The 27,963-nt window shown below is 35.2% G+C and overlaps 4 protein-coding genes across 4 annotated transcripts; 2 read left to right on the top strand and 2 right to left on the bottom strand.

Moving 5' to 3' along the window:
* The first annotated feature begins 131 nt into the window (after nucleotides 1–131).
* LOC106143062 (uncharacterized) lies at nucleotides 132–15,902 on the top strand. Its single transcript, XM_013345033.2, has 2 exons — nucleotides 132–3,850; nucleotides 6,330–15,902. The coding sequence occupies exons 1-2, from the start codon at nucleotides 3,848–3,850 to the stop codon at nucleotides 7,938–7,940; spliced, it is 1,614 nt and encodes a 537-aa protein (XP_013200487.2). The 5' UTR covers nucleotides 132–3,847; the 3' UTR covers nucleotides 7,941–15,902.
* LOC132901895 (uncharacterized) lies at nucleotides 8,815–11,759 on the bottom strand. The gene is made up of 2 exons (XM_060945048.1): nucleotides 11,659–11,759; nucleotides 8,815–11,137 (listed from the first exon to the last, which is right to left on the bottom strand). Exon 2 carries the CDS (start codon nucleotides 11,134–11,136, stop codon nucleotides 8,815–8,817), a length of 2,322 nt encoding a protein of 773 aa, XP_060801031.1. The 5' UTR covers nucleotide 11,137; nucleotides 11,659–11,759.
* Nucleotides 15,647–18,037, bottom strand: LOC106143067 (alpha N-terminal protein methyltransferase 1). Its single transcript, XM_060945220.1, has 2 exons — nucleotides 17,431–18,037; nucleotides 15,647–16,020 (listed from the first exon to the last, which is right to left on the bottom strand). The coding sequence occupies exons 1-2, from the start codon at nucleotides 17,871–17,873 to the stop codon at nucleotides 15,753–15,755; spliced, it is 711 nt and encodes a 236-aa protein (XP_060801203.1). The 5' UTR covers nucleotides 17,874–18,037; the 3' UTR covers nucleotides 15,647–15,752.
* Nucleotides 18,038–22,095: 4,058 nt separating this feature from the next.
* On the top strand, nucleotides 22,096–27,187 carry LOC106143063 (WD repeat-containing protein 55 homolog). The gene is made up of 5 exons (XM_013345034.2): nucleotides 22,096–22,436; nucleotides 22,758–23,113; nucleotides 24,903–25,020; nucleotides 26,223–26,391; nucleotides 26,641–27,187. Exons 1-5 carry the CDS (start codon nucleotides 22,340–22,342, stop codon nucleotides 27,137–27,139), a joined length of 1,239 nt encoding a protein of 412 aa, XP_013200488.1. The 5' UTR covers nucleotides 22,096–22,339; the 3' UTR covers nucleotides 27,140–27,187.
* Nucleotides 27,188–27,963: the final 776 nt, after the last annotated feature.

The raw sequence follows: 27,963 nt of genomic DNA on the forward strand, positions 1-27,963 counted from the left end.
TCAAATTTAAATAAGACCTAATGGCATTAAGAAGTGTCCACTAAATGCATTAAGTTTAAACTTAATGCATTAGTCCAATGCATTTAATAAATAATAATAATTATAAATATATAGGTACGGGACAAATTACACAGATTGAGTTAGCCTCGAAGTAAGTTCGAAACTTGTGTTACGAGATACTAACTCAACGATAGGTACTATATTTATAATAAATACTTATATAGATTAAACATCCAAGACCCAGGACAATCAGAGAAAGTTCGTTTCTCATCATGCCCTGGCCGGGATTCGAACCCGGGACCTTCGATGTCACAGACAAGCGCACTACCGCTGCGCCACAGAGGCCGTCAATTTAGTTTACAAGCATTAAGTTTACTCTTCCCAATTTGCGGCAGGCCAATGTTGATATTGGTATAAGTGGTACCTAAAAGATAAAATTTTGTTGATAGTACTACATTCTTAGGAATAATCCGTTTGAAATTCCATGCCCATTTTCACTTTCTAAAGAGTTCTGCGGAATTCGCAATATATATATTATTTAGGCATTTGACGGATATGGCAACTAAATACGAAGCTAGTATATTTTAATTTTTTTCATAGTTTAATGTCGTATGGTCTACTGCTTTGGGGAGCAGCAGCACATATACAAACTATTTTTATTCTACAAAAAAGGACATCGAGCTATCTACGGTCTAAAACAAAGATTCGCTTAGAGAATTTTTGAAAACCTCTCAATATATGTATATCCGATAATATTATGCATCTTAGGAAAAACTTACTCTTTCAAGGAAGTAGGGTGAATGTACTACTTAGTAAATCATCGCGGAAAAAGGGGACAAGTGCTTCGTCTATTTTCTTGAATAACTTGGAAACTATTTATTTTATAATTACAAAAAAATACATTTAAGATCTTCTCAACAAGACCTTTCATTTGATATGCCACACGATGCAGTTTTCAGTTTTTTTTTTTAATTTTCCCCTTCCACCCCAATAATGACCCCCCATATACAGATTTCATCTGCTCACGTCACACCTCTGTGTTTGGGTCACAGGAATTGATATGTGTACCAAATTTCAACTTAATCGATCTAATAGATTCGGAGATAATTGACTGTAAGCGACGGACGGACAGACACACGGGTGATGATCCTATAAGGGTTCCGTTTTTGTATTCAGACTTACGGAACCCTAAAAATTATAAGTTATTGGTCCCAGAGCATTAAGGTAGGCTAGATAAGGTAGGTCGGGAAATCATTTCTTATTATTCATTATCATTGTATAAGATTTTATAATAAACTAGCTGTGCCCGCGACTACGTCTGCGTGGAATAGTTACGTTGGGCATCATTGAAGCCCTCAAGGATGACTAATTATTTTTTCACATTTTTCATTATCTGATGCGTGATGTTATATATATAGCCTAAAAAGCCTTCCTCGATAAATGGTCTAATCAACACAAAAAGATTTTTTCAATTCGAATCAGTAGTTCCTGAGATTATCGCGTTCAAACAAACAAACAGCTTTATAATATTAGTATCTATAGATTATCATTGTATAAGATTTTATAATGAACTAGCTGTTGCCCGCAACTTTGTCCGCGTAAAGTTCGAGTTGAATCATAATCATACAGTCAGATACAGACAGACAGACAAAAAATTAAAAAAAAAAATGTATCCGTTTCTGTCTAAATATTAAATGTACAGACAAAATATTTTTACCGTTTTATTATATGTAGTATTTTGATTTTCAGTTTTTTTAAATAAATTACTCAAACACAAAAAAATATTTTTAATAAAAAAATATATTTTGTTTTTGTTGGGACTCGAACTTGGACCGCCAACTTCACAGTCTCACGCGCTAACCACTGGACCATCGAAGCCGTTGCGGTGGTGTAAAGTAGACTACATACATATGGTCACGTCTATATCCGTTGCGGGGTAGACAGAGCCAACAGGCTTGAAAAGACTGAATGGCCAGGCCACGTTCAGCTATTTCGCTTAATGATAGAATTGAGATTCAAATAGTGATGTGTTGCTCGCCCATCGCCTAAAAAAGAATCCCAAGTTTGTAAGCCTATCCCTTAGTCGCCTTTCACTTATATTTATATATTATAGGTATAATGCTGTCGTATAATGATAAATGACTTTGAATTTTAAATTTCGTAACTTATCTGCAGGCAAACTTCTTCTTCTTGAGTTCATTCAAATGTCGATAACTTTTTTTTAGTGAACCGTTTTTGATGAAACAAACTTTAAATGTTTTTCTGAGTTAAAACAAAGCAACTGGTGAAAGTTTGAAGTAAATCGGTTCAGTACTGTCGGAGATTATCGTGATCATACCTACATACAGACAGACAAAAACTAAAAAAAAATAGTTTTGCTTTCTATTATTCATTCTAAGGTGAAATAATTGCTTGCGCGATTTAGGTTTTTCGCTGTTTATGACTGATAGCGTCGCGTGATTTTTTTTTTTATTCTTGTGATTTGTGGCGTATAGATTTCGCCACAGTACTCCCCCCCCCCAAGACTGGAGATCTGATGTCTTGATCTTGATGTGCAATCTGTGCTTCAGTAGCTTGCAAGTGCCAGTTGTCTTCCAATGAGTCGGTAGTTGCTCGAAGTCCTAGATTATAGCACCAAAATGATTCCTGGTGCATTCCTAAGTAAATTATACTTTAAATGGTTCTATGAGTGAGATTGTATTACTGTTACAATACTGATTAGTAACATAAAAACTCATGAATATACAAGTATTGGACTAAAAATATATATTGCTCTGTTACCTACTTCTTCTACGAATGGGTGAACACTTAGCAGTAATTAACTGTACAACGTAGATAAAGATAATTTATTTGCCAAAACACGTATCATACATTCTAATACATTGGTTGTTAAAATAATATACCTGTATGTATAGGTAGGTACATCATGTTTTATCATTATCGGTGTGCAAAAAGCTCATGACAGATGGGTCGCTATGGCTGAACTCTTAAAGGAGAGGCATTCTCTTGCTAACCTGCATTAAATGTCTTAATTGTCATACTAATACAAATTTAAATAGGAAAAATAACTTCAATGTCAACCAATCGAAAATTTCGCAAAACAAATTATAATGCATCACAAAAAAATCCCTAACGTCGTAGTTACACTTGGTAACCAATCAATTTTTTAACTAACTTTTAGTCATATTTAAATTGAGCTCTTTATATTCTTGAGGAATTTTATTGAATGTTTTAGGTGCCATACATACCACACTTTTATGTAAGTAGTAGGTACCGAATGCTGTGGTTGAAGGAGGAGCACACAGTTTGTCACGACCGGGTCGCCTAATTCTTATACATTGGTCGGATAATCGTGGAAATAATTTTGGATTCGATTTTACAAATACAACAATTTCAAATATGTATAAGCAAGGAAATGTTTTGAATTTTATGATCAATAGGTATAGAGTGGCTTACTGCTATCCGTAGTTTGCAGACCAAACATTGCACGAATACAGCGCCTCTGCAACTTGAATATATAATCAGTATTTGTTGAATTGCCGTAGAAATTATTCCGAATAGTCAGTCGAATACACCTTTCGAATAGTTCCGAGGATTTACGATAGTTAGCTAGATACCTCGTACTACTGTACGAGGTAGGAACTTTCGCTGGCAACTGGCAAGTACATACACTCTCTTACAGAGTTAAAAATATTTGTTTATAAATAGTATCCTTCTCATCCAATGCGAGCATCTACCGGGAGTACTGTTTAGATTTTGCTTGTGAAAGAATGTTTCACATCTTGGTGATTTTTTTGTATGTATAATAACTACTTTAGGAAACCTTTTTAGATCACAATTTAAAAATATGGTAAGTTTTCCATAAACATATTAATTTGACTGCAGTACCAAACATTAGGTAAATTTTTTTTTGTTTTGTATTGAAAGAGTGAAAGTATTAATACCTAGTGGCTGCTAAGCTTTATCAATTTGTGTTACGTGAATTGTCCGCTGACCTTGTCCGTTTAATTTTTCGTAGATATTACTAAAGAACTTTCCGCTTTCATTTATCGATGCGAACTTCTTGCGGCAGTAGGTATAGCTTTTATTGCGTAGTTAAGAGTAGGTAAATAAAAATACTATATACTATAGGCCGCCCGCGTAAGTGCATTACAGTCTAACAAGTAAATAACTCCTAGAGATATGAGTGGAACATGTAATTAGTGCCCAATAAGCTGTGAAGTGTCCAAAGTAAATTATTTATTAGTGTGTTTTGTAGTTTTGGAAAAATACCTGGTGAAAAATTAAATCCTAATATTTCAGTAACGGATCCCTAAATCGAGAAATGGTGTCCTACATACATAAATACATATAGGTAATCACGTCTATATCCCTTGCGGGGTAGACAGAGCCAACAGTCTTGATAAGACTGATAGGCCACGTTCAGCTATTTGGTTTAAAGATAGAATTGAGATTCAAATAGTGACAAGTTGCTAGCCCATCGCCTAAAAGAAGAATCCCAAGTTTATAAGCCCATCCCTTAGTCGCCTTTAACGACATCTATGGGAAAGAGATGGAGTAATCCTATTCTTTTTTTCTATTGGTGCCGGGAACCACACGGCAGCAACCGGAACCAAATGGTGCCCTCAGCCTCAATATGCTTAAAATATATTTTTTAAAAGATCTATTCAACGATACCTCCATACTGCACACGACGGGCTAGTGGAGAAAAAAATTACCCATACTTGTGGTTGGAGCTACCCTTAGAAACTGACTGATTTTTTGCTATTATTAATATATGTACATACCAATACCAAATCACTTTCTACCACTTACAAGTATAGTTTTTGATTTAAACCGCGGTCAGACAGACAGGAATCTATAAGGGTCTCTTGTTTACGGACCCTAAAATGACGCAAAAGTTTACAACATAAAATCGTTACTTTCTTGCTTCCCATCTGATAAACTTTCACGCACGCTTAAACCACAAAACCGGTTTTGATGAAATTGGTACAGAGATAGAGTTGACCCTCAGAAAAACCGTGATCATAGGCTACTCACGCGGACGAATTCGCGGGCATAAGGCTTCTGTAAAACATAAAAAGAAAATAACTGTTATCATTATTCTAAAAGCGATTATCTGATCGATCGATAATTTTTCTGGAAGAGTCGGTACCTACCTAAACATTTTTTTTATTTTTCGCTAAAACCTACTAAAACCGGGTTTATATACATATAATAAAACAGTAAAAATATTTTGTCTGTACATTTAGTACTTTTGACTGAAATGGATAGAGGGACACTTAAAATGAATAGTCGAAAGCAAAAAAATTTTTTTTAAATTTCTTGTCTATCTGTCTGTATGTATGATCACAATTATCTCCGAAAGTACTGAACCGATTTACTTAAAACTTTCACCAATTGGTTTGTTTTAACTCAGAAAAACATTTAAAGTTTGTTTCATCAAAATCGGTTCACAAAAAAATAGTTATTGACATTTGAATGAACTCAAGGCATGAGTTTGCCTGCAGATAAGTTACGAAATTTTAAATTCAAAGTCATTTATCATTATACGACAGTATAATACTTATAACATATAAATATAAGTGAAAATCAGTTTGATAATATTCTGGTTTTGCCGCACATGCATAATTCTCACGTAAAAAGATTTTATGTTTGTTAATCTACTTCAGTACCGTGTGGTTCCCAGCACCAATACAAAAAAGAAAAGAACCACTCCATCTCTTTCGCATGGATGTCGTAAAAGGCGACTAAGGGATAGGCCTACAAACTTGGGATTCCTTTTTAGGCGAAGGGCGAGCAACCTATCACCTATTTAAATCTCAATTCTATCATGAAGCGAAATAGCTGAACGTGGCCATTCAGTCTTTTCAAGCCTGTTGGCTCTGTCTACCCCGCAAGGTATATAGACGTGACCACATGTATGTATGTAGTCTACTTTAATTTTGACACTGCCGCAATGGCCTCTATGGTCCAGTGGTTGGCGCGTCAGACTGTGTTACCGGTACAAGTTCGAGTCCCAACAAAATCAAGAAATTTTTTTTATTAAAAATATTTATTTCTGTGTTTCAGAGATTATTTTTTTTTTCATTATTTGTCTGTCTGTCTGTATCTGACTGTATGATCAAGATTCAACTCGAAATTTACGCGAAGTCGCGGGCAACAGCTAGTATTAATATAAAGTGCAAGTGTAGAAGCAGCAGCGGCGGAATAAGGAAAAAACACTGTGTAAAAAATTGCTGTTAGAAATCGGAATACAAGTACCTCGTACATTGTTTCCTTCTCACGTAGAATGCCTACTTACTTACCTATTAAAATGTTCTTTCCAGGTGAACAGGTCCAGCTACTTGGGTGCCATGACTAGTCCCGACTCTCGTCATAAACAGCCGGAAAAATTGGAGAGTTTATCTATAAGCAAGTTAGGCAATTGGGTAGCCTTACAAGCAGAAATCCACATGATACCTATCGCCGCATTGGCACAAAAAGATATCAATGGTGGACATGAAACCTTAAATAATTATGTGAATATTATAAGAAACTATCTTAAAAGCAACGTGCCCTGGATGCTCCATGACTTGTTAGCTGACGAAGTAATTAAATCGTTGTCAGAGCTTCTGGAAAAAACTAAGCGATCTTTAGGATTTAGAGGTTCTATGGGAAAGTTCGTAAGTCAAATGAATGTGATTGTTGTTATGGCTGAAGTTTTATTTACAAAGTATTTGACTTATGTTTCTATTGAAAGAGTCCCTAAGATGTTACGTCATAGCTTTTATTCTAAATTGTACATGCTCAAGGGGCTTGTATACTTAAATCTTGGATCGCTGTCTGGTGGCTGGAAAACGGCAGACATGGAAGGAGCTGTTATTAAATCGTTAAAGGAATTACATTGCTTAAAATACCTTTTCATAAATTATGACTGCACCGACAATATTCTTAAATGTATATCAGAAAATTGTTTGCTTATTGAAAAAATAGATGTATCGTGCTCAAAGTGTATAACTAATGATAGTATTGCTATAATTTGTAAGTTAAAAAAACTAAGGAGTATTCAGTTATATAGGACATTCGTAACAGCAGATGGTTTTATAAAGTTACTCTTAACTTGTAAGAACCTAGAAGATATAGGAAGATGTGATGAAATTGGTTCTATTTTAGAAACTATCAATTTATCAAATTGGGAAGAAAGAAACTTTAATTTGAAAACCTATGTTAGTCGATACTCTACATTGCATCAGCTTCAGTTAGCTGTAAACATGTGTCCTCAAATACGGAGTATGACTGTCTTTCATAATACTTTACAAAGTGATTTAATGGTGCTCATTGGATTAAAAGATCTAAGAGAACTGAAACTATTATCATGTGATTTCTACGCTGATCAAGTAAAACATGTTCTTCAGGTAAAAGGCTGTAATTTAGCTAGTTTACACCTAGAACACGTTGATCAAATAGACTTAAATGCATTAATGTATATTAGTCAAATGTGTCCTTTGCTCGAAACCTTTACTTTATATAATTGTACACTTATACTACACACGTCACTCTATACGAAGAAGTTGGAAATATTACCCTTTAGAAATCTAAAGCGTGTTACTGTTGTATCCACCTGTACTGAGGATCATTTATTGTTTATACTTACAAACTGTTTAAATGCACAATTCATTCACATAGGGACAGCGATCCAGCTATCGGATGAGGTTATTTTTAAAATATTAGATAAAAATCCATTGATATATTTGAAAGAACTGCGTGTTATGCAATCTGATTTTTTAACAATAAATTCTGTAGAGCGAATAATTCAAACTTGTATGAGCTTAGAGGTATTAGTTGAGTTAGAAAGTTGGTCTTTACTTACAGAGAGCGATCGCGATTACATTAGGGATTATATAAAAATTAACAACCTGAAACTAGATATTGCGCCAATCCGGAGATATGATGTATAAGTATAACAGCATCAAAGTGATTTTGATAATAATCAATACCTACCTACATTGAGTGTAACGACTATAAATCATAGTGTGGGTTATATGATTATTTGGCGACTAACATTATTTATTACGAAATACATATTGAGCTATCTTAAAATTGAGTGGACATTATTTAGGGGAACTTGACTTTGTGTTAGGGTTTATTTTTTAATTTAATTTTTATTTCACCTACATATTGTTATGTTATTATTGTTGCCGAAAATTTTGTGGCGGCGGCTTGAAAACTCTTGACTAAGTGATCTATCCATCAATATTCTTTTTAATTAGACTTATACACACAGAAACAGATAGGATACACATAGGCACACTTATAACATATCTCTTTTTTTCTGATAAAATCGTCAATATTCTCAATCAGTGCGCTCGAATAGGTACTTATATTCGCCGACATTCGGTTCAACGCTTTCAATTCCCACAATTTTTAAACGGTCAACCGATTTTAATCAAACGTGTCTTAGAACACTTGCACGTAAATTACCTTTAATGAAAAAATAAATAATGCTTAATCCGTTTGTGAACTATGGTGTTACAAACAGACAGACACGTCACACTTAGGGCAATTGTGCTTACGATGACATACTTTTTCTGTCAGGATGAATATTTCAAAAAAATCAAGTCATGTGAGATCAGCATATTGCGTTTATTCTTAAATGTATCATAATTAACAACATTTCTTAAGTTTTAGAACAATTACTGTAATATAAAATAAAAAAAATCAACATAAGTTGCAGTGAGGTAAACGTTTGTAAGACGACATATCTATAGGGTAAAATGACATAGTATGTCATCTTGGACTTTAAAGGGTATGTCGTCTTAAATTGTAACAGTCTTATGAACATAGTTCGCAAACAAAATGTTTCTTTCTTGCAGGTATGCCTGCGCATAGTGTGTGACACCAATTGGAACATAGTTGACACTTCACCCAATGTTCTTTTGGCCTAGACTGGCTAAACATTTCATTGCAGTAAATGCAAGCTGGATCCTCCTCCTCTTCCGCATCTTTATGGGCATAAGGATCGTCCAAGACGTCGTCATCGTTCAAAATAACAGGCTGCGTCTGCTTTCTACTACGCGTAGACCTGTATTTCTTTGAGGAGGGCCCAGGGTCCATGTTAGGTATTTTTTCGAGGTTCTCATCATCGTCTAAATCAGGTTTTGTTCGCTTTGGACCTCGTTTGGATCTGAGTTTTTTTGATGCAGGCTTATAATTCACGTCATCATCTTCAAAAATAACGCGCTTCACTTTCTTTTGCTGTTTCAGAGATTTCAGATTTTCCTTTTCCTTTTTCTGCTGTATTGTTGATTTTATGTCATTCATAAATGGACTAGATGTGAAAACCTGAGCTCCACCGACTTTTCTCTTTGCTTTTAATCTTCCTGTAGCTTTTGGTAATGGAGAAATGTCGTTAAGTATGCAGTTAGTAGCAGAAAGTATTCCCGTTTGCAAAAGTCTAGTCTCTTCTTTGGCATTTGTGGATTTTTCAGAATTAGGCTCTAGGAGTGTATGCAGGGATTGAAACGGAATGTTTTTGTCATGATCTTTTAATAATTGCTCAACCATATTTGCCGCTAAAGTTTGAAGGGATAATGGATTATTTAAAGTAGAAGTAGCATCTTCACTCGGAGAAATAATAATATTAATTTTATCGCCGGCGTTATGAGGTTGCTTAGAGTCAGACTCTTGAAGTATAGGTTGGGACTGAAATTCAGTATTGTCATTATGGTGTTGTGATAAATGCGTAACTGTGTTTGGTAACAAAATTGAGGGGGATGAGGGACGACCTTCAACATCTCTAGAAGTGGCTTGAAAATCTATTTGCTCCTGAGAGTTGTCAGCTGCATTCTCCATTATCTGTTCCTCAGCGTCTGTTGATTCCGAGGAGTCTTCATTATTTAGCTCAGGCTGAGATGAAGTACTGGCAACCGGCTCTTCATCGTTATTCAATTCATTCTCGGTAACTTCGCTAGGTAAATACATTTCTTCTGGAAAAATGTTTGGATTAAAAGGAAAAATTCCAGTTTTCCCAAAACCACTCGTTATGTTCTTGACAGAGGCTGCATTTTCGTAGGCTCTTCCAAAAATTTGAGCGACTTGGTATAGGCCTACGGTTCTGCCAGGATGGTTTTTCATCCATGTTGCCATTTCGCGATCATAATAAGCCTGAAGTGGACCAAAAAAAGATACATCAGTAGGCTGCATTCGGTGTGTGCAATGTGGCGGCAGACAGAGCATTATCACACCGTTGGACTTGGCGAGTTCCAGTGCTTCTATATTTTTGTGGCTGGAGTGCCCATCAAGGATTAGCAATGCCTTATTTGTTACAGAAGCATTCACAAAACCTATAAAATGGCGCATCCACTTGAAGAATAAGTCACCAACCATATAACCAGAGGGATAGCAAAGCTCTAAAGTACCTGAAGGAGCACCATCAAAGTATTCAGCCTTATGATTTTTTCTTGGAATAATTAATGCAGGTGGAACAAAATTTCCAATGGCGTTAGCACAGGCAACAACTGTGAAATGTTCACCGCGTTCAGCACTAGTGACAGCGCCAACTTGTTTTTTGCCTTTGGATGCAAAAACTTTTGGGGGCTTTTGAACTGTGTTTAGTCCAGACTCATCCATGTTGAAAATTCTATGCGGCTGGATCTCGTTAGCAGTAACTTCTCTTTCCAAAAGAGCAAAGAACTTTGATACTTGAGACTTATTGAATGCCCTTGCTCTTGCAGCTGAGGTTGGCTCGGGAGCTCTGAGTGCAATATTTGGGTTGCGTTCTCTAAACCCCTTGAGCCAATCCCACCCAGCTATCTTCTCATTCTTATCAAATCTGTGATTCAGTCCCAATTTTTCAGCAAATTCAAAAGCTAATTTTCTTATTTCAGTCGTGTTAAAACCAAAAAGACGACTTTCAAACTCAAGAACACGATCTACGAGTGCTTTTTCCATATCTTTATTGAAGGTTGGCTTAAAACGACCAAGATTTACTGGAGTACTATGATAATGACGACGAAGGGTAGCTTGTGGCACGTTGAAATGTTTAGATGCTAAAAGCCAACCCATCCTATTATTTTTTACAGCTTCGATGGCCTTATCCATGTCTTCTTGTGACCAACTTTTTCGCGTCGATGTTCTTTTATAATTACCAGGCATCCTGCATTTAAAAAAAAAATACTCGAATCACAAATACTACAATGTCATTCAACAATAATCTTTAGACAAAAGTAAAACAAAATAATACCCTTCTACCAAATAATTATGTTTTGTAGACTTTCAAATGTCAAGAATACAATAATTTAAATGTGGGTAGAAATTGATTACATGTTGTCTCTAACTGCGATGAGAATGATATAGAGTATAAATTGTTACGATAAGAAATGTATACTACATTTCTTATTAAATGTATACTACATTTCTTATTTAATATATACCTACTACATTTCTTATTTAATGTATACCTACATTTCTTATTTAAAAGTAAAAGGTAGGTGTAAGATGACATAGTATGCCATCTTACACCTACCTTTTGTATGTCATCTTACCCAATGCATAATGCAAAATTCAACACAATTATCGTGACAGCAACTTTGAGGTTAGATTTTGCATTATTCAGTTCTTGTATCACATAATAACCGCATAATACATTTCAAATTAATTTAACCAAAAGATCTTTACCTTACGCGTATTTTCACCAACAAACAAAAGAGTAAAAAAACTTTTTTACATTCAAAATCACCAAATATGAATTACCACCGGCAACCGGCACTCACATTCCGTCATAACTAAATTGCAATAATAGCGACATCTATTAGGGACCCTCTAATACGTCACACGATCACTTTGCGCGAATATTTAAATCAATATGACTAGTGTGTCATCTTATCTGACTATGTCATCTTAAGCACAACTCCCCTATAACACCCCTCGTTTTCCGTCGAGGGTTGAAATATATACATAGCGCATACTTTGGAGAACAAGGTATTTACCTATTTAATTCCCTTTGGGTAAAGGGCAAAATTGATATCCGTTAGATAAATTAAGTATCTTGATGATGAAATAAATTTTATTACCTACCCAAAATGTAGCTTTTAATTTACTTATTTTTTTACATGTAAAACACCTTAAGGTTACTTAATTATAGAAGTTACATATATTGTATTGCGGGCTTATTATAGACTAGCTTCCGCCCACGACTCCGTCCGCGCGGATGTCGGTCTTCGCGTGGATGGTTTATTTCTCCATTTTGATAACTCTGACAATGACATCTCATAAATATCTATTGGACCCAAATACGGCAAGGCTTCGCCTAGATGTTTCGATGTTTTAGTAAGAGAAGATCGCTTAAACTGAAAAATTAGGATTTATTTATTTTCTACGTATTTTTCCAGGATAAAAAGTACTTATCCCATTTTATGCCCAGAATAAAAAGGAATAATTATACCAAGTATCATCGAAATCGAACTGTTAGTTTTCACGTGATGCCTGAACATACAGACAGACAGACAAAAATTTTTTTTATCACATATTTGGCTTTGGTATCCATCCAGTAACACCCCCAGCTATTTATTTTTTCAATATTTTCAATGTACAGAATTGACCCTTGTACAGATTTATTATATGTATAGATCTATTCTTCTTCTTAAATTTAACAGCTAACTACATATACATCTTCTTTATTAATTTAAATCTATCTAAATTATCTATCTAATCTATTAAATCTAATCTAAATTATAAATCTGAAGAGTTTGTTTGTTTGAACGCGCTAATCTCAGAAACTACTGGTTCGAATTGAAAAATTATTGCGTTGAATAGACCATTTATTGAGGAAGGCCTAAGGCTATATAACATCACGCTAAAATAAAATTATACTTACATAGAAATACTTATTTATACCGGCTTAAAAAATCTCGCGAGCCATTATAAAACTTTGCTTTATTGCCAGTATATTTTGTGATCATTAAGTTTTTTCTTGTTTAATCCGTTAGCATAAATTGAATATACGTAACATAATATATAATCACGTCTACATCACCTACTGGGTAGACATAGCCAACTGTCATCATAAGTCTGAAAGGCCACACCCAGCAGCCCGACAGAATTGAGATTGAATTAGTGACAGGTTGCCAGCCTTGCCAGCCTATCGCCTAAAAGAAGAATCCCAAGTAAGTATATAAGCCCATCCCTTAGTCTAAGCCTAAATATATGTATATGTTTGATTTAAGATGTGTTATATAATAATATTAATATAAAATTGTAGATATTATTATCTGACTAAAATAAAGAGAAAAGATTTGTATTTTTGTAAAATAAATTAGAATTCAGACAATTAATCAATTTTTATAATCCCGGAAAAAACGCGTCCGAAATCCTGTTCTTCTTGCACGCGCTGATCACGGTATTAAATAATATAGATTTTTAATATATCTATAAAAATGTCCACAATACAATATGTGTAACTTCTTTTATTTATTTTATATGTAAAAAATAATGTTGGTACCTACTATACGGTGCATTTGAGCTTTATCAATCCTACTACTATTATAAAGGCGAAAGTTTGTATGGATGTATGGATGTTTGTTACTCTTTCACGCTAAAACTACTGAACCGATTACCATGAAATTTGGTATGTAGGTAGCTGAAGACCCAGAATAACACATAGGCTACTTTTTATCCCAGAGTTCCCGCGGGATTGATAGGGTTTCCATGCGGACGAAGTCGCGGGCGGCCTCTAGTATTTTTAATATTTGAGTATTTGGCGATAAGTGAGTCCAATTACTTCGATACACAGCTTTGAAGAAAAACGGATATTCGACTTCAACTTCATTAAGACTTTGCCAAACATAGACCACAATCAAATTTTAGTTGATATTATTCGTACTACAGGTTGACTTCCAGCCAGCACTTAGAACCAAGAGATCAATTTCGATATTCATTCTTGTAAACAATATTTCGAGCTGTGGTAAGTTGACAAGATACTACGTATGTTCTGAGTGAAGACTGTCAAGCTATGTTTAAAATTATTTAATCTCGTTTTGAACCTCCTCAGGTTGGCAAAAATTTGCCTCGGCTGCCTTCAGTTTATTGATATAAGTATTCTATTACATCAATCAATGAATAGAATTTTAAAGATTTTTCTTTTTCAATATCACTTATTAATATTTTGTTTTTACAAATTTAAATGTACCTGAACTAAAGAAATGAAATAGGAAAATACTGATATATGTATGTGTAAAAAATTATGCTAGGAATTCGTGTAAAGCTGGACATCATGGCAGTGATAAGAAAACTACGTGCGGTATGGGACAGAAAAAAGAAGTCGTTAAAGGAAATCAATACTAGGATAGGACCTACATAACATAGCAATATTTTGTGAATGACTCAATTTACATATTCATACTGTGATTCATACACTAAATTTGGACATTTTACTTGTTCTCTATACATAAGTACATTTACTTAGTAGGTATACTGATGCAATTTTGAAATCACTCTGTATATGTAGATACCATATAAGATAAACATAAAAAATCACTTGACATAAAATATCACACTAATGTTAACAGGTGCTCTTACGGAGATTTTTGAAGGAAGATATTTTTATTTTTGTAAAAAATATAGTACTTACTTTTAGAAAATTTCTAAATCTATACCGTACTAATATTATGAAGCTGAAGAGTTTGTTTGTTTGAATACGCTAATCTCAGGAATTGAAAAATTCTTTTTGCGTTGAATGGACCATTTATATATATAGGCTTTAGGCTATATAACATCACGCTGCAACTATAAGGAGCAAAAAAATAATGGAATATGTGAAAAAAAAACATCCTTGAGGGCTTCAATGATGCCCAAAATAACTATCCCACGCAGAAGTCGCGGGCACAGCTTGTAATATATATATACATACGTACGTATATATCACTTGCGGGGTAGACAGAGCCAACAGTCTTGAAAAGACTGATAGGCCACGTTCAGCTGTTTGGCTTTATGATGGAATTGAGATTCAAATAGTGACATGTTGCTAGCCCATTTACTACTATAGTAATATATATGACTTACGATTGCGCTCGGAAACAGTAGGTAAATAAATACTTTGTATGCGCCATATATTGAATTTTAGCTGTTTCAACTGAATTCTATAATTAAATTTTTTTTTAGGTGAAATATCTGTACCTACTAACACAACTGATAAACAATAAAAAAATCTGATAAAAAAACCGCATTCAAAATGGAACAATATATTTTCTTGTGATGCGAGTAATAACATACAGACATACAATTCTAAATAAACATTTTTGGCTTCTGTTGGTCTTAATGTATGAATACATACATACATTAAATCACGCCTCTTTCCCGGAGGAGAAGGCAGAGACTGCTTCTTTTCACTTGCCACGATCTCTGCATTCTTCCTTCGCTTCATCCATGTGGAGAGATATGAATGTTCATAACTCTCTTCATGCAAGCTCGGCGGTTTCGGGTACTCTTGACCTGACCCTTTACCAGGACGTCCTTAATTAATGTATAAATCCATTCCCCATATAGATTTTTTGCCTATATCTTTCAAGTACAGACAATGGTTAGTCACCGAGGTCAGTTACTACCACTTTATTTTTTATTATTTTATTTTGATTAGGCTAAGCTGGAGCAAAAAAAGGATGTAACAATGTTGGTGGAAAATTCATTATAATAGGTACAATTAAATTAATACAACATATAATATTTGTTTTAATATGGTAGATACTTTCTGTTTGTTTGTCTGCAATACTAGCACATTAAACTGGTGTTGTATCTAACATCTCCTTTTCATAACTAGTGTCATTTGTAATAGGAACTAATGCAAACATATAAACTGGATATAATCCATTTGGAAAATTTGTTTGTATTGATTGTTTTATTCTCTTTAATTTTGCAGCTTTAAATAATTTCAAAAATTGTTTTAAAGGTCTTGTCACAGATGAATCTACTTCATCTTTTTCCACTTTCCCAGATGAAGTTACATTTTCTTTTATTACTATTACTCCATTTTCCGCCAAGGAATTCCTGAAAAGAAAAATAATAGGTTTATTAATTAACTATAACAGATCATAAACAACCATTATAATCATGTGAAAATAAATCTTTAAGTGTAAAATTAAGAACTGGGAACTAAACCTTGACCAACCATTTATTTTAATTTTGAAAGCTCATTTTGTGTTGTATTATTAAGGTACCATAGTGATTTATTGCGACAATCAATCATTCAAGAGCATGCTTTCAATTAATTTTTTTTTCTATAATTTTTAATTGACAGTACAGTAATAACATAGTGATAAGATTTGTCAAGCACTACGAAACAGTTACGTCCATTCTATGTTACTGATAACTGAGCACAAAATATTAACACTCACACTACTATTGGGAAATTAAAACCTTTGAAACATATACAAACATTTAATAAGTAACAAAGTTGGTAGATAAATGCGATTTTACAATCTGAAATTTTTAACAACATATTCAAAAGTTGATGTTCACAAAACGTTTATCACATTTACGTAAAATGGTACTGCAGCGGCAGCTGTCAGAATTAAATAAATAGTTGGACAACATTACATCACACCTCTTTCCAGAAGAGGAATGCAGAGACTATATCATTCCACAAGCCACGATCCCTGCATACTTCTTTTGCTTCATCCTCAATCGTAACTCTCCTCATGCAAACTCATCAGTTTCGGGTACTATTTACCTGACCTTTTGCTAGTACATTTCAGGTACATACATATAGGCATTCCTGCTCTAACAGTCCTATTCACACTTCCTTTGTATATTTGCTTATAGTCAACCTGCTTTCATTTCACTTCAAATAGTTTGACAATATATAGTCTTTGTTATGGTCCTTTATCTCCTCCATTCTTTTTTTAACTTTTTTGACAGCTGCCTCTGCAGTTACATTGCATGGAACCCTAAGATGCTTTTTCATATTCAAATAATTTTTTATTATTCATTATTATGGGACATTTCAACATCAATTAATAATATCATGTAATATCTTTTGGTTTCACAACATTGGTTGATGTCAAATAAATTACTTAAAACAAAGTTTACTGCCGCTTCCTAAGCGTCAAGTCGTCAAGTCAAGTCAAGTCTAAGTAAATGTCAGTTGGCCTGCCTTAATAGCATTTAAAATTGTTGGTGAACCAAATAGATATGGCCAACAATATATTAATAAATATATTTATTATATAGGTACTCACTGAAGTGACATTTTCATTAAGGCAACCTAACTTAAATATCAAAGAAGTATCAAACAGCACACTACGCTAGCCTGTTTTTCTGACCTAAAAGGCAGATCATTGACATATACCAAGAAGAGGAATGGTCCAAAATTGAGCCCTTAAGTACACCCATTCAGACGCTTGATGTGCTTGACTTTTTTATTGACCTTAAAAGAAAGGTTTTACCACAATTACTTACTTGCAACGAACTAAATATGAAACAAAATCATCGTCTGTGAGATAACCCAATACCCATTGATTCCATATGAGATCATATTTTTTATCCGGGGAAAATTCTTGAAGACTCTCTCTATACAGTGAACCAAGTTTTGTTCTGTTTTCGCCAACAAATTCAGGAATAGCTTTAATAAACTTTTCATCTGGTTCAATAATATCAACAGTGCCGAAATAAGGCAACAATACATATTTTGTTATTCTACCAATCCCAGCACCACAGTCTAAGGCTGTTCTTGAAGCAGGTGGATGTTCTAATGAAAATAACGCTTTCAAAAATAATAATGAACCATGTATATCTTCTTGCGATATATAACCAAATCCTCCAAGAACCCCATCTACAGTTGGTGGTACATCTGCCCAATACTCTAAAGATTTTTCATAACAAATACCATTATTACCACTCATACTGACAAAATTGGATAAGTATTATCATGGAATAAAACAAAATTTCAAAATTAATTAAATTTACATAAATGATCACAACTTAAAACAACAGATACTTATTTTAACACTAATACTGTAGCGAACCGTATGTACGATTCGTTATTCACGTGCGACTACCTATTCAGTCTAATTTAGTCAGACTCTAGGAATGTGAAAAAATTATCGATTAGGGAAATAATCAATTTTTTTTTAAAAGGAAAAATCGATTTTAATACCTGATTTTTTAAAATGAATAATCATTTTTTTATAATCATGCAATAAATGACATTACGTTTGGTCTTCTGGCTTGGAGCCCGGAACGCCAACTGCCAAAAAAAACTATCAAAGCTCCGCAATATTACATTAACTTGACTTAAGGTCCTATGCCCCCTAGCTGGGGCAGAGGGCATCCACAGTGCGTCGCCATCCCGCTCGGTCTTGAGCTTCGCGTTTTATTTCGCTCCAAGTCTTCCCTAGATTATTCACCTCTGCGATGATTGTCCGCCGCCAGGTCTGTTTAGGGTGGCCACGTTTACCCTTTCCTTGGGGATTCCAGTCTAGGGCTTGCCTCGGTATGTGTTCGGGGTCCCTTCGGAGCGTGTGGCCGATCCAGTTCCATTTACGGCGTTTGATCTGCTGGTCGATCGGAGTCTCACCGCAGCGTTCCCACAGGTCTACGTTGGAGATTTTCTCAGGCCAGTAAACACCGAGAATACGACGAAGACCGCGGTTAATGACGACTTGGAGACGGTGCGAGATGTCTTTAGTGACCTTCCACGTCTCACAGCCATACAGCAAAACGGTTTTCACATTGGACCGGAATATTTTGAGCTTAACTCTCCTAGTCAGTTTCCGTGATTGCCATACAGGACGGAGCTGTGCGAAGGTTGCTCTTGCCTTAGCGATTCTCGAAGTGATGTCCTCTTCGGTCCCTCCAGTTTCCGACACTACGCTACCGACGTAGGTGAACTTGTGGACTCTCTCCATAACCTCTGTGCCGATAAGCAATGGTAGCCGATAGCCAGTTGCCCCGCACCTCATCCTCCGCTTCCTGGGTCTTCCTGATATTCACTTTTAGTCCAACCTTCAAAGCCTCTCGTCGTAGGTCGTCCAGCTTGGCCTGCATGTCGGCGCATGTGTGACTCAACAGGCATAGATCATCGGCATAGTCCAAGTCTTCTAAGACATTGGAGAGGCCCCACTCTATGCCGCGGCGCTTGTTGTTGGTTGTGTCATGCATAATGCCATCGAGAACGACAAGGAAGAGGAGAGGCGAAAGAAGACATCCCTGCCGCACACCAGCATGAACCGGTATGTCCTCCGAGACGAGGCCGTTGTGGGTCACTCTACAAGAATAATTTCCGTAGAGGGCCCTTATCAAGTTCGTGATTTTCTCGGGGACTCCAATTTCACGTAGCCTGTTCCAGATACAACTCCATCTCAGCGTGTCGAAGGCTGTTTCGAAATCCACGAAGGTCAAATAAATTTCCCTCTGCCATTCTGATACCTGTTCGAGGATAATGCGCAAGGTGTTGATCTGGTCCGTACACGATCGATTGGGCCGGAAACCAGCCTGCTCTTTGCGAAGGAGAGGTTCTATGGCCCTCGAGAGTCTATCCAGGATGATATTGCAAAGCACCTTAGATGGGATCGAGAGCAAAGTTATACCTCTCCAATTGCCACATTCACTGAGGTCTCCCTTCTTGGGTGTTTTGTGTCCTAGAACGACGGAGCTGGTCTCTTCGTAGGCCATTTTAATGTGGTTCCACTCCGCGTTGACAGAAGAAGAGTCCATCTCGAGAGCGGAGAAGCGATTGCGCAGCTCTAGCCTAAAGGCGTCCTGTGTGTCTGGACAACAATTCCCACCAAGACCATACCCTATCTTCCTCCCCCCTACATTAACACCATCTGTGTATTCTTTCTGTGCTTTTAAAACAGTTTAGATGATTCATTTAATGAAACATTCACTTGATGGAGTTAGTCGATTAACTGTATTTTACCGACATTCTGTTGATATGTAATTCATTATTTGTTGCTGAAACTTCATTTCTCAAACTTGATTGTTTTAAAACTTTAATATGTGTTCATTAATAATAATAAGAACTTACTGTTACTGTTGTTTATTTTAAATTAATAAATCTATTGATATAATGTTTATGGCGTTTATTATGACATTAATTGAAAAATTTGAAAAAAAAATATCAATATTATAAAATCAATTATTTTCTTAAGAAAAATCGATTATTTATAAATCGATTTTTCATACTTAATAAATATGTCGATTAGATAAAAATCGATTTTTTTTATCAGCAATGTCACATCAATCAGTGTAATTTGTCCCGTATAAAAAAAAAAAACATCCCTATCAGACTCGAAGTAACGTTTCGTTGCTTTCGAATCTATTTCGTTACTCGCTTATTTAGGAATGATGCGTAGATACATGACGATGCGAGTGGCACAGGTTCACTTGTTCACTTTCTGGTGACACACTCAATCGATTCGGGCGATTGAATTCGGCGGGAGTGAAGCAAATTCCCAACTGTGCATATTCCCACCATATTGGCAACCTTGTATCAAGGTACTAAACTAAGCTTTAGCTTTATTGGCAATATTTTTTTTGATAGAAGTTTCTTCATTGTTACTTAGTGAAAATTCCCACTTTACTTCAATTTACTTATACATTAATTATGACATTTTCAAAATTTAAACATTATTTTCTATTTTTTTTTTTATATTTTGAAACATTTAGTTCTTATTGTTTAAACTTTATTTGTATCTTTTGTTTTCATTACTTCAACACCTATAATAATAAAAACGCACCAGCGCAAAACTAAAAGTAACCAGTACCGATACGATTGTAACAAGTACAGTTTTGTTTACTACCGAATACATGCAGGTATGCATTTTAACGGTACCTATATATCACTGATATCATTATAATATATAACCTTAAACTGACTACAACTAGAAACAGCTCAAATATTTTGTTTAAAGACAGGACACTCCTTGGTTCACCGTTCAGTTCACTAGTGAGTAGGTAGCAAAAATAGGGGAGTGCAACACTAGCGCCTATACGCATACATCGGAACTACAGGGTTTTGGGCGCAACTAGGAACGTGATCATTTAATTACCAGTATCAGAGTCAGACCAGAGTCCCAATCTCCCATATTAAATTTACTAGACTTAGGTATTTGGTGTCATTGACGGGGTTTAAAACTTACAGTTTATACAATGGAAAGGATGTATATGTAGAATAATTAACCATTTCTCAGTAAATATGGCTTTATTCAATAAAATTATACGGTATGTCTTGAGCATGTGACACAAATGAAATGTTCCTTTTACGATAAAAGTTTTCAATGGTGTAAAATAATTGAACCCCAATGAGGAGAAGTAAATAAGATCCTCTTGTAGAAGAAGTACTATTATTAGAAGCTAACAACCTTCATTCACACATAAGATTACAGAATGGACGATAATTAATAGTTTCAAACAGGTACTTAGCCCCAATGGGTACTTCGTCTGATACTGAGGAGGCTGATACAGATTCATCTAATTGGGATTCAGCAGAGTCAAATGAAGAGACAACAACTGAAAAAAAGGAACCAGTTAATTTGACTACAGATGTAACTACAACACAGAACCCTGAACTGCGACGTTCGACGAGAGACCGACGTCCACCGTCTCACCTTCAAGATTACGATCTTTCTTAAAACCTGGGGAGAATGTGGTGATATGCAACCTCCACATTAGCTTTGACACCTTTTATCATAAAAGGAACATTTCATTTGTGTCACATGCTCAAGTCATACGTATAATTTTATTGAATAAATTGTAGAAAAACTAACCATTACTCAGTTAATATGCCGTGTGGTTCTCGGCACCAATACAAAAAAGAATAAGACCACTCCATTTTCCATGGATTCCCATGGATGTCGAAAAAGGCGACTAAGGGATAGGCTTACAAACTTGGGATTCTTTTTTAGGCGATGGGCTAGCAACCTGTCACTGTTTGAATCTCAATTCTATCATTAAGCCAAAAAGCTGAACGTGGCCATTCAGTATTTTCAAGACTGTGGCTCTGTCTACCCCGCAAGGGATATAGACGTGACTATATGTATGTACGAAGGTAGATATTGTTAGCCTGCATTATAATTCTCCTTTGCCTTGAAATTAAAAAAACAAACGTCATCTAATGTTGCGAGAGCCTAATTTTGTCCGACACATGTTGATCGGATACAATCATGTGTGAATCATCCATTTGTGGTCTGATCTGAAACATATTCACTTACACTCGACCGAATCATTATATCCTCATAGCTGTAAATAAATTAAAAACTGGAGTCCTAGCCCATAAAAATAGTCAAAGTACAAAGAAGTACTTTGTACATATACAGAGACTATAGATATTTTACCTGTGACGGAAGCCTATTACAGCGAATGAAACATGGGAAAACATTTCCGAGACTTCGATAAAAATTCATCAGATGAGAGTGAAGACAATGAATCCAGCAATGATTCTTTTGGTTCTGATGATGGAAATGGTAAGTAATTATAATTTTATTCTTCGTTCTGATAGCAATCTACCAAAACGGTAGTTACCGGCTACTACGCCAACCTGCTTTAGCTTGTCTTAAACAAAGAGAATATAACCACTACGTTTTAGTCATAAGGCACCCACAACCGGCAGTCCAATAATCTCTTTCACCTAATTTTATTGTTTTTGTATTTTCGATCTTAGATATGAAAAGGCAGAGGCCACCATGGAGGGTGAAGGCAAATCCTGCGTTTTAAGTTTTTATTCATTAATTAAGTACCTATCTATTTTCTAAACTTTTTAAATTATAAATCCTTTTTTATTTTAGAGGGAATGGAAGAAGAAGATGAACCTAATGATGATCCATGTGAAGTTAAGGTGGAAGAAAGATCTGAAATTAATCTAAATGAAGATGATGATGATGAAGTTGTGAAAGCAATTCTTGCAGAAAAAAATAAGCAACGAGATCATCCCCCTCTCATAACATTAGAAGATTTTATTGTTGATATATCATTTAGTCCTATCAAAAATTTAATTGCTGTTGCTAATATTGTTGGAGATATATTGTTATATGAATATTCCAATGAAGAAACCAAACTTGTTAGTACTCTAGAGCTACATTTAAAAGCATGTAGAGATGTAGAATTTGATGATACGGGCCTCTCTATGTATTCAACAGCAAAAGTAAGTTATTTTTGATAACAATATCATCAATCAATACAAACCTATACAGCGGTGATCATTAAAATAAGTACAACCTTAAGAATCAGATATTTTTGCCTTAATCATGACATGTGTTTTTAGAAGTTACTAAAAGTTAAAATTACAAAGTTAGCCCAAAATATCAGGAATATTAATGAAATTCTTTAATTATTTTCATCAAAAAGCATACCTTTATTTTCCCTTCAGATACAGATATCAATAGAAATGATGCTGGAAAAAAAAAAGATTATTAAGAAAGGCATTAAGGAAAATGCTTTTAATTACTGCCCTACAGTAATGTTATCAAAAAAAAATTGTGTGCTATTATTCTAGAAACTGTAAATTTGAAACCTTTTTTCTTGACTTCAACTCAAAGATGTTTAATTGGGTTTAGATCTGGTGTATTCACTGACCCACATCACACAGATACTGATTGCGATGTGAGAAATTTGTTCAGTGTGTTTTAGACTTTGTATAATAAGCATTTGGAAATATCCAAATAACTGGTAGAACATCATCAACATAAGGTCACATTATTTCCCAGTATATATCTCTATTGGAATGATCCATGTTTCCTTCTTTCATTTGGTACTATGTCCAAAAAAGCCCCCCCATATTTTTATAATTCCACCATGCTGTAAAGTCTGTTTTGTGTATTTCGGGTTGAATGCTTTATTCAGTGGGCGCTCTTCATATCTTTTTCCTTCAGCATACCCTGTTTATTTTTGTCTCATGAGTAAAGTTTATTCAGTTGGACTGGTGATCAAAGAATGCGAATATCAAGTAGTGGAGGCTTGACGAGTCAAAGTCCCAAGATCTTGTCTCAGCTGTCGGGTCAAATGTGCCGCCGATAGCAACGACGAGTCTGTACAGATATGAAGGGACAGAGTTCAGTCTGTCAAAAAGCGGGCGTAAATCTGACGAGTGAAACTTGGTGGTGGAACAACACAGTCCAGAGAGAGGTTAAGGTTAAGATAGCCTTCTTCAAAACATGGCAGGCGTCCAGATCTCCAGTAGACTGCGACGCATATGGGGTTGCAAATCGTGCCGCTAAGAAAGCTGTGGCCAGGGCCAAACGGGACTACCTACAACCATAATGATAAGCTGAAATCGTCTGATGGGCAAAAGCTTATGTATAAATTGGGGCATTCTCGGGTATTAGCGACACAGGACATCTCCAAGTGTCGATGTCGATGCGTTAAGGATCCCGAGGGCAACTTTTAATGTGACGAGCATTCGGTGTCGAAGAGTTGCTGCTCATATTTCCATGAGCAGCAAAGAGAGGTACAGCCACCAACTCCCTCCAAATCAGGGACTAGTGACATCGATAACGCCTCTCTCTCATGCTCTTTGTCTCATGAAGAATCGGAAGACTGTCGGTTCCCCATCGAGGCCTGGAAGGATATGGGTCACCATGGTGTGGTATCTTAAAAAAAATATTCAACCACTTTCTCTGCACTGAAAAAATCCCTTACCAGTGGCGGCTGAGTAGTATTACTCCAGTATACAAGGGAAAAGGCTCAGTGCAAGAGTGTAGCAACTATAGCAGCATTAAGATCACGTCCCACATCATGAAATTCTTCGAGCGTCATGCTACGAGTAGTTTGTACATTTTTCATATTAAGTTCGAGTATTGATTGCCAGAGTTAACAGTTTAGTAATTTCTTTTGTGGTTAAGTAATAAAGAGAGTTCTAATTAAGGAGAAAAGCTAACAAGTTAAAATTTAGTGCCTACTTTGACTTGTTTATAAGCACAATGTTGATATTTCAGGATAAAGTGATAATGATCACAGATGTAGGAACTGGGAAATTAAAACAATGCTACGAAAATGCACACGATGAACCTGTTTATAAATTGCTATGTTTGGATAATTCAAAATTTGTTACAGGTATTTATAAGTTGTTTTTAAACTCTTTATTGCACATAAAGAAGATAGGTACCTACAAGAAAATTCTCCATGAGTGGAGAAATTAAATGTGGTAATTTTGAAACACTGAATATTTTCGGAATTTTTTGGATTTTAAAAGACACTTGATATTGGAGACTGGATGTTGTATTTGTTTACATTAGATATTTAGGAGACTAGACATTGTCAGCCTAAATTCTCTTGAGCCTACTTTATTTGGCCAAAAAATAGTTTGTATTTATGTTTATTTGTTCAAACCGTTGGTGTGATTTTAATGAACTTTAAGTTATGTAGGATCTGTCAGTAAAATTAAAAGTCATAGGGCATCAAAGTCGATTAAGTAGTTTATAAATAATCGCAATATTGAAAAAAATTGTGTTCGCGTCGCGAGGTTAAGTTCGCGGTGAACAATTAGTATCTTTAATTACACTGTGATAAATGTGCATGAAGCACGTAAAGGATATTACGTAAAAAATTTAAGATTTGGTTAAGAAATCTGTGAGTAGAAAGAAAGAAGAGTATAAGAAGACTTTCAGTCAAATCTGAAAGTATTCTGGAAATCCGTAAGGTCAGCCCTAAGAAAAACTATAACCGGAGAGCTGACCAGGATCAGAAGCCAGGATGGTAGCTTTGTGAAAGGAGAAGAATGTGTGCCTAAGATATAGAAGGAATATCTTGAAAGTTTGTTTGAAAAAAAGGAAGAAGGAATGCAAGATTTTGGTCATACTGAAGAAAAAGAGATGGAAGGCGAAATTGAAATGTACGAAGTATGAATTGAAGAGAGTAAAACTTAAACATGACAGCATGTATATTATGATAAGAGGAGAAAAAGTTGAGCAAGTGAAAGAGTTTGTATATCTGGGATATCAGTTTGTATATCTGATGGCAAGTGTGGTAGTGTTATTGAAAGGAGAGTGAACGCGGGGAACATGGTGAATGGAACGTTGCATGCCTTTATATCAGATGCAGCTGGCAGCATCTGGTGCTTGATTTTAATTCTGGAATTATCGCTGAAAGCGCTAAATTGGCAACACTGACAGCAGCTCAGAATAGTCGTTGCAAGTCATTGTTTGGTCTGCAGCCACATTTATATATACTTTTACGTTGGAAAATTCTGCAAATATATTCGCGGGTCCCGTGTGTCGTGTTATGTTACAGCAATTAATGAATATTATATTTTTCAGGTGATGATGGAGGAACTATTAAACTGTGGGACATGAGGAAATCCGATCCTATATTTAATATGAAGATTGGTGATGACTACATTTCTGACATGATCACAAATGATTCTCAAAAACACTTAGTTTGTGCAGGTGGTGATGGGGTTCTTACATCTGTCGATTTAAAAGCAAGGTAAAATGTGTATGGTAAACTGTAAAACACAATATCTTTCCCATGGATGTCGTAAAAGGGGGCTAATTTTGTAATAGACTGTTGGTTCTGTTTACCCCGCAAGGGATGAAGACATGATTAAAAATTATATTATTGCTAGCATAAAATTTAATAATGCTTTTTGGTAAATTAGTTTTATTAAATATTTTAACGATTGGTTTTAATGAGTAGTTAAATAATAAAAATGAAGTATATAATTTTTTATTTTAGCAAAATATATACAACGTCTGAAGAATATGATGCAGAGTTAACGTGTATGGGGCTGTTTCGTTCTGATACAAAATTATTAGTTGGATCTTCTAAAGGAAAATTTTACTTATTCAACTGGAGAGAGTTTGGACTTCACAGTGATGAATACATTGGCCAAAAACAGTCAATTCAGTGTATGGTTCCAATAACTCAAAATATTGTAGTTAGTTCTGGAGAGGATGGAGTATTGCGAGCCGCTCATATGTTTCCTCAAAGACAATTAGGTATTGTTGGACAACATCGGCTCCCGGTCGAGCGGTTAGACATCAGTTACGATGGTCAGTTTATTGCCTCTTGTTCCCATGATAATGATGTCAAATTCTGGAATATATCCTATTTTGAATCCCTAGATTCAATCATCGACCTGAATCACAAACAGAATAAAAAGAGAGATATGATAAATAACTTACCGTCTAGTACTATTAAAAATGCGTCGGATTTCTTTTCGGGTTTAGTATGATTTTTAAATTAGTTAAATTTCCTAATAAATATTTTGTTTTCAAATAGATTTATTTTTTCTTTTTAGGGTTCCGTACCTAAAAGGTAATAACGGGACCCTATTACTAAGCCTCCTGTCTGTTTGCCCATCTGTCCGTCACCAGGCTGTATCTCATAAACCGTGATCGCCAGAAAGCTGAAATTTTTACATATTTTCGTTGCCGTAAAAAATAAAAAAATATATATTTTTCAAAGGGGGCCCATTTATATTCATAAAATTATATGACTTGCGGGGTAGACAGAGCCAGCTACCTTGATAGATTAAATATATCACCTTCAGGCTAGCTAGGCTAGTCTGTTTTTACTTATTTTATGGTTTTTCTCATTTTTTTTTCAAGATTATATGTGAGGCGTCTAGTTTCAAAGTCCGCTAAAAGACTTTTTCATAAAAATTGAGGTAATAGATAAAAATGGCGCCAGGACGTATTCTTTTTATGATGTCATTATCATCTCTCATCAAAAACTGGCAAAACCTATAGAAATTTGCACTCAAAACTTTACATTCATTGCAAATCCCGCTAAAATACGTGTTGTTTACTTCAAAATCCGCTAAAAAGAAATTAGCCAATGACAGCGCGGTATTGTGATCACGTGTCATTCAAAACAGTATGGCAGTTTTTTTATCTCAGGTGAAAGGTTGCTCCGGTTTTTTTATTGTTTTTAATAAGAAAACATGGAGAATTTAGTTCAATTTGTGCAAAAATGTGATCCTAAGGAAGCGCGGAAGAAACTACGCGACATTCCTTCATGGAAACGCACTAAGGAAACTCGAAAACTGTAGGTAAA

The sequence above is a fragment of the Amyelois transitella genome, chromosome 2 (genome assembly GCF_032362555.1).
Source record: "Amyelois transitella isolate CPQ chromosome 2, ilAmyTran1.1, whole genome shotgun sequence".
Taxonomy (NCBI): Eukaryota; Metazoa; Arthropoda; class Insecta; order Lepidoptera; family Pyralidae; genus Amyelois; species Amyelois transitella.

Coding starts and splice junctions, on each gene's coding strand:
- LOC132901895 (XM_060945048.1), bottom strand. CDS start 11,136: ATGCCTGGTAATTATAAAAGAACATCGACGCGAAAAAGTTGGTCACAA.
- LOC106143067 (XM_060945220.1), bottom strand. CDS start 17,873: ATGAGTGGTAATAATGGTATTTGTTATGAAAAATCTTTAGAGTATTGG. Junction 16,021..17,430: donor TCATATTTAGTTCGTTGCAA/GTAAGTAATTGT, acceptor TTTTCTTTTCAG/GAATTCCTTGGCGGAAAATG.
- LOC106143063 (XM_013345034.2), top strand. CDS start 22,340: ATGGGAAAACATTTCCGAGACTTCGATAAAAATTCATCAGATGAGAGT. Junction 25,021..26,222: donor TAATTCAAAATTTGTTACAG/GTATTTATAAGT, acceptor TATATTTTTCAG/GTGATGATGGAGGAACTATT. Junction 26,392..26,640: donor TCTGTCGATTTAAAAGCAAG/GTAAAATGTGTA, acceptor TTTTTATTTTAG/CAAAATATATACAACGTCTG.